The 7,422-nt window shown below is 41.0% G+C and overlaps 1 protein-coding gene across 2 annotated transcripts in view; it reads left to right on the forward strand.

Moving 5' to 3' along the window:
• The first annotated feature begins 2,697 nt into the window (after positions 1–2,697).
• Positions 2,698–7,422, forward strand: part of LOC101851842 (inner nuclear membrane protein Man1) — a 16,838-nt gene continuing 12,113 nt past the window's right edge. For both annotated transcript variants that reach the window (XM_005111829.3, XM_013090073.2), the window contains exons 1-4: positions 2,698–3,788; positions 5,871–5,917; positions 6,431–6,509; positions 7,057–7,151. In XM_005111829.3, coding sequence (XP_005111886.1) covers positions 2,732–3,788; positions 5,871–5,917; positions 6,431–6,509; positions 7,057–7,151 — 1,278 coding nt within the window. In that variant the 5' untranslated portion in view covers positions 2,698–2,731. The remainder of the gene's footprint in view (positions 3,789–5,870; positions 5,918–6,430; positions 6,510–7,056; positions 7,152–7,422) is intronic.

Below are 7,422 nucleotides of genomic sequence, written 5' to 3' on the forward strand. Positions count from 1 at the left end.
AGCAGACGCAGAACATTGCTAGAGACCAGGAAAGGGGGTGAAAGGAGGCAATTTTAGAGAATACATGTTTTCGTAGCAACCCGGATTCGAACCCGGGACCTTTGAATGAGAGGCGAACACCTTACCCTCCAGGCCACGAGAGCTCCCATCAACTATGATTGAGATCCTGCTAGATCTAGTTTAGTTTTAGTAAGGTTTTACGGCGCTCGCAACTGCATTAGGTCATATGAGAGCCAAGGGATGGATGTCAACAGAGAAGTACAAACGGGGAGTAATGCTTACTCTGCTATCCTCTCTAACCTCAACAGCACAAAGTCTGCTTCGACTATCAAGGCACACCGGAAATAGCAGTTCACAAGAGAGTAACAAACATACAAAAGAAGTACAGGAAAATGGCCATCGTAAGGATGAGGAAAGTTCCCCCTATTTTGTTCCAGCACAGTATGAGCATGACATTGATAAATCAGCCCATTTACAATTCTACTGTGCATAAGATCATGTAAATATCCCCCTTTAGGAAATAGTTCCCAGCAGCGATGACAACTGTTTTCGTGTTACGGTACCTATCAGGGACGAAGCATCTACATTATCACTGTATCCCTAGTGTCACTTGGGATCGTCGTCACCGTCAAATACACCCACAGAAGGAGGCCCTATATATTTGAATTATAGTAGATTTGCGCCGAGTGCACGACATTTAAAACTATCTCTTCGCAACATAAATAATATCCTCTCCACTCCTTTCGGACCACTCTCATAAGCACTGATTTTGTAGCTAATGATTGGATTCGTAGAGTCTACCTTAAAAAGGTGAGGGGGTGGGAGGGAGCTGACACCTAATATTCTCATGGCTGCTGTGAGTGATTTGAGGGGGGGGGGGGGTTCCATCTATTTTTTATCGCACTATGATCAGGTCATCAGATGTTTCCTAGCCACAAAAAGCTAGACAAAGACAACCATATTCGGAACCAATTAAATTGCTAAAACATAATTTATAGTAAGTTGGTCTACATTGCTGAAGAAACAGAGTTGTCCAACGAATGTTTCCTGGTATGAGTATGAGCATGCTTGCCTGTATTTGTTATTTGTAAGGCCTTCTAAATTGTTGCCACCATTTGTTTATGCATTGTGCGAGCTGTGACTGTGGGTAGTGAAGGGTTCACGAGCTTGACCCCCCCCCCCCCTCCTCACCCCCAACACTATCCCAAAGCAAATGAAAATAGGGAAATAAGCAGTTGAAACTGTTATAAGCGCACGCACGAAACATAGGGTGATCAACGTGGCGGCTTGCTCGTTTATCCAATCACTGTTGACGCCGCTTACAGCTACAGTCACCTTACAGCCAAGCATTAATGTCTTCAGGGCTCAGCAAAGGACGAGCCCGTTCCCACGGCCCCTCCTTAATGAAACCCCTGTCAAAAAAAGGTAGAAAACTTTTTTTTTAAATAACACTGCACAGAGGGCTCAAGCTCTCCAAGCCCAGACAATGGGGTGAAAGTTTATGACACAGTTACCTTTGCGCCCATTGGACCTTTGTTAAAGTGTGTTCTCGTTCTACTTTCCTCGACTACACACTACACGGCCTAATTCAGCTCATAGACGATACAATATGTAGGGAGTGCTGCTGTGTTTACATGTTTGTGTATGGACCGCTGAGATTTCACAGCTATTAATAACATCAAACCATCAGATGAAAATTAATAAGGGTAGAGAAAATTTGGAGGTGAAACGTCTTCGTTCCCACCACCCAGAAGAATTTAACGTAGAACAAAGAGATGGAAGACAAAGGTGACTCTTCTCGTTTGTTTGTGTTTTTGGTTGTTGTTTTGTTTGTTTTTTTGTTTGTTGTTGGGTTTTTTTGTAAGTGTTTTACGGCGCTCGCAACTGCATAACGTCATATGAGCGCGCGGGACTCATTAAACTTGCTTCAGTTGATAGGAAATTTTGAATTTTGCCCGGGTGGCGGCCGAAGCCTACTCTTATCGATTTTAGACCACCAAGGAATCTTTAACGTGCGCAACTTGCACCCAGGCCCTCTGAGATATTTTGCCCTTGTACGAGAAGGCTAAGTGACGTGTAGATCTTTCCTACCAGATGATCAGGGGTCTGGCTGAAAGACAGCATAGAAGTCAGGAGCCCAGAGGAGGGGGCAAAGGAGGTGAGGGGCGGGGGAAGAAAGTGGAGACGAAAGGTTTTTTGTTGTTTTTTGTGCTTATTTTTGTCTTTTTTTAGAGAGAAAAAAAAAGGGGGGGGGGAGGGCATTATCTTCCAACTGAAATACTGGGGTGATAAAAAAAAAAAGACTTTAAAAGGGAGCTTCTCTCTCAAATAAAATTGATTTAAAAGCAACAGAACGCATAACATTTTTCAGCATTATATTTGTTGCCGTTCAAGGTAACTCTCTTTTACACACGGGTATGCAGGGGGGGACACTTTGATCCGCAGACCTCACTTTTTCACACTGTTTCTGTAGGCCTACTTTGAGTGTGCATATATGTGTGTTTGTTTGTGTGTGTGTGTGTGTCTCTCTCTCTCTCTCTGTGGCTGTATGTTTGTGTTATGTTAATCGTTGTTTCTGTTGTTATTTGGGGGCACTAGGCCTACACAGAGTACCGTACAGCCATCCCCAAAATAATGTAATTGTTGCAGTGGTGAAATGGTGAAGTCAGCGATACACGGAATTCACAATTCATGAGCATGCGCATGCCTCTATAAGGAAATAGGCATCAATATGGCGGACCAAGACCATCTCTCCGACGCTGATCTTGTTGCCGAACTGCAGAATTATGGAGAAAGTATAGGGTTGCCCCTTAAAGCTGGAAAAAGATCTATACTCGTGAAGAAACTGAATCATTTCAAAGCTAGAGCCAAGCTTCAGGATGGTTCTGCGAGCAAAACGGTAAAACCGGTGTCGAGAGCTGCTTCCAGGCCGGCTGTGGCGCGAACACCGGGCAGTTTTGGTGAAGGTTCTGCATCCTCGTCATTATCAAACAATAATAAAAGACCTTCCCTTTCTAGATCGTATGAGGACAGTCCTCGAACACGCTCTCGAACAAGTCCCCCTCAACTTGATACCTTAAGTTCAGATGACAGTGACACTGAACCAGTGTCAAGTCGTGCTCCCCACCACCAGCGTACAGACCCGCAACTCTTACCTGATCGAAAACGTGGTTCACAGTTTGCGGATAGCATACTTAGGACAATAAGGCGACGCACAGGGGACCAATTGCCAACAAGACAAAGTGCAAGAATAAGCAATGAGGTCTTTGAATTAAGTGCTGAGAGAGAAAGGTCAAAGCTGGATCATTCTTTTGGTGGAGGTCATGATGACTCTAGATTCAGAAGTTTGGAAGATGAAGAAATACCAGTCCCATCTCCTGCTCGATCAAGACTTTATCCAAATATTAAGAAGTTCACATCATTCTTGTCCAATTCACATGACAATGATAATAATTTTGAGTCTTCAGACTCTGACCTTGATGCCAGCACGTATGAAGTGGAAAATAAATCTATTAATACTTCGTTTCCATCTCATAATTTTTCTGCCAGAGGGAGTTACCTTGGGTCCCCCTCCAGCTCACCTTCACTTGAATCTTTTCGGCACCGGGTGTTGCCTCGTAGGAGGTTCAGTGGGACACCCAGAGTGCAGCAGTATAAGTCCGCCTTCACAGAGCACCTGCCACATTTCCTTATTGCTGTTGCAATGTTGTTCTTTATTGTGTTGTCAGTCACGTATGCTGTGAATCACAGAGATATGTTCTTCTCATGGCTTGCCTCAAACAATATTGGTAAGTATTTGAATCCTTTTTTGATGATTATTTTGAATTAAATCATGATAGTTTTCTTTACTGTGTCACTTGATTTTTAACTGATGCATCTAGATCTAGATCTAGATCTCTACTTTTTACAGTACAGGTTAGAGTTTTCAGTGAGTCATCATTATAAAGGCTATATGTTGATCAACCTAGGTAGAGTGATTGTCATCGACAGCACAGACCTTGGAAATGCCATGTTTGTGGCCCATTTCAGTTTTTTGAAAGAAACAGAAACAGGCAAAAGAGTGTGCACTGTGGTCTGCGCAAGACTGGAAAACTGAAAAAGCTCAACGGAATGTCTACGTACACGATAACCGGGCACCTAGTCTCAGTATCTACGAACACGATAACCGGAATGAAAATAAATCCATATTTATCCTGTGCTGTCACTTGCTGAAAAAAAATAAAGTTATATATAATAATAAGCATCTTGTCGGACTCACCAACGTGACCGGTCTGTGAACCTGTTCATTCGCATCACATTCACATTCATTGTGAATGTGAGGACCGGTTGGGGTCACAATAGTTCATCCAAAGTCTGTACTCTGCAAAATATAGGGCTTGGGAATCGGGGATTGATTTTTTTCCAAAGGTACAGTCGGGGGAGGAGTGGGGATAAAGGCAACACCGGATGACAAAAACTGAACTTGGAGTTCTGAACTGCCCGGTTACCGTGTACGTGACACTGAGACTACGTGCCCGGTTGCCGGTTACTGTGTACGTAGACACTGAGGCTAGGTGCCCGGTTACCGTGTACGCAGACACTCCGAAAGCTCAATACCAACCCGTTGCAATGAATTATAAAATCATGATGAAACACCGCGTGCTGTCACATGCTTATGTAAGCATGTTTGGCAGAGACAACAGGCCTATATAAGTTGAGTACAAGTTACAAGTACAGGAGTGCACTTGCCAATTGATGTCTGATAAACGCAGGCGAACAGTTTTCTGGCAATGCCTCTCTGGCTGGCCGGCCATGGACACACTTGTGTGTCCTCATGGCTCATTTTTCAGTTTGATGATTTTAGTGTTACTTTTGAAGGTTCTTGTGAAGATTTAACAATATATAACCTTTGCAATTCTCGGGAGGAGTTCCACAAAGGGTTGGCACTTTTCCCCGCTCAAAACATCCCCTCTTTTGTGTGTTGTTGGCCGGACGGCCCTCTACTGAACTCCTTCCCAATGCTTTTTGGTGCAGAGCACTATTTTGGCTAATATAGTGGTAGTTTTCTTGCAAAGAGAAAGTAGAAGGAAAACAAAATGAGGGAGTGCCAGTCTAGCCGTACTTAGATCTAGGTTTGGCCCTATCGACTCAAGCCTGTTAAGTTCACAGGTCTCATTAGATCTAGATCTAGTAATTATTCAGGTTCAAATACATGCAAGTCAGTAAGGCACCTTTTGGTTTTGTATGAAATACAAATACTTTAGGCATTGCAAACTAAAAATTTCATTTACAATTCAGCATTCAATATTAAGTACGGCTAGCCTGACAGTCTAGCCGTCCTTAAGTACGGCTAGCTTGGCTGTCTACCCGTACTTAAAGACCGCTAGTCTAGCCGTACTTATCTTAGGCCCTATTAACATTAGAAAACAGGTTTAAAATACATGCACTGTCATTAAGGCACCTGATTTCGTCTCAAATACACAAATACTTTAGGTACTGAACACTAAAAATGTATATTTACAATTCAGTAGGCCTTCTATTTTTTGTAAATGGTCAGTCTAGCCATCATATTAAGAATAAGTACGGCTAGACTGCGAGTCTAGCCGTACTTAAGTACGGCTAGACTGTCAGTCTAGCCGTCACCGTCATTAAGTACAGCTAGCCTCTTCCTTCTTTTTTCTTTTAGTTTACCTGGGTTGTTGTTTTTTTTCAGAGTAACTGTTTTTTTGTTTAGCAGACTCCACGATACGATGATAGTACTGTTATTAGTTTTAGTGTTTCTACACTAAGCCTTAGTGAGTCAGTGTTAATACTTGAGAATTTAAGTTTGCTGTCAGATTTCATATTATATGACATTCAATTTTTATGTAGTTTTCTCTTCATTTCTCAAGGATCTGATGATGAATTGTTGCTGTGTCCTGGAGGTCTTCCTGGAGAGGTAGGATGTCTATCATTTCTACATGATATATAGAAATATTTTTATAGAAATTTTTTTTTTATAGAGTACAGAGTCACTTCTTATTCCCTCATTTATTTTAGTTTTCTTTTCGTCTCTGTCTGTAATTTGAATATATGACCAAAGACAAAACCGAGTGCTCATTTCATTACATCTCTATGTTGATGTTTTCTGTAACATTTTTTAAAATGTTGTAAAGCACCCACTTCTTGGGGGGGGGGGGGGGGGGGGTTCTAATCAAATGAGACTGTTGTGTATAACAAGGGAGCAAATATTGATGCATCTTATGTTTGGTTTTTAGGGTAAAAAGAGTAGAATTATTTTTGTTCATTTTAAATTTCTCATTGGCTATATTACCTTTAATAATTTATAATGAACCTAGTGCCACTGCTCTGCTTTAAAAATAAAAGCATGTTAGTAATTATATTTTCATATTGTCGTATGATAATGAATGTGCTTTTATTAATATTAAAAGTGTGTTAATTTTTGTTCCAGAAATGCTATACAAGAGGCGAAATAGACCGAGCGCTTGGCTACATTAAAACTCTGTTCTCTCAACTCAGTGTCAAGAAAGGTACTCTTTCCAACTGAATGTCATAGTAATGTATGTCTGTTGATTGATTGGGATATAGTGAATTTGATTGTATTGGATGAAAGTTCAAAAGTTGAAATTCTAGATGACACTGAGATTGTCTTGCAATGACAAAAAGAATGATTGCCTCAATCCAAGGTTGTAAAGTACAATAATTTGACATGCTAATAAGCAGCATACTGATTTATTTTTATATTAAAAGTGTTTGGTTTGTTAAGTATGTGCACATATTGTGGTTGTATGTATAAGTGTGGCAGGGAGAAAAACAGAGAGGTGTTACTTATAACATATATTGTGTCTTATTACTGTGTTTGGTGTGGATGTCTGTATAACGTATGTCACTGTCAGTTGCTGCAGGAAAAGTGTTTGACAAAGAAATGTAGCGTACATTCTTTTTAAACTTATGTTACCTGTAAATATGTTTTCTTTATAAATATTAGTAAAGTATTTAGCACAGAAATGTGTGTTCAAATTCAAGGTCAAGAAGGTGACTGTTTCTTGTAACAGTTTGTTTCTATTTGTTTTTCAGGTCAAGTATTGTGTGAAATGGAAAGCCCTGGATTTGACACTATGGCTGCCTCTCAATTAGAGGGCAAGATACAGCGAGAAAGCATTTCAGAATCTGTAAGTTTGTGCTTTTAGAATACTGTAGGCAGAATCCTTTACTGGCACACAGTGGTAGCTTAGTACTTTGTTTGTCTTACCACAGTCATTTAAACTCTGGAGTTAGAAAAGGGACAAACATCACTACACTTATATCATTCTTTTTGGTATAAAACAATCCTCTTCAGAGGTACTTCCCCATAGGCCAGGCCAACTTGCAGTTTTCTTTTTCTGCTAACACTTGAGGCGCTTTTATTTTGAACACACAAGTTTAAAGGGGGGGGGGGGGGGG

The sequence above is a fragment of the Aplysia californica genome, unplaced genomic scaffold, assembly GCF_000002075.1.
Source record: "Aplysia californica isolate F4 #8 unplaced genomic scaffold, AplCal3.0 scaffold01132, whole genome shotgun sequence".
Lineage (NCBI taxonomy): Eukaryota > Metazoa > Mollusca > Gastropoda > Aplysiida > Aplysiidae > Aplysia > Aplysia californica.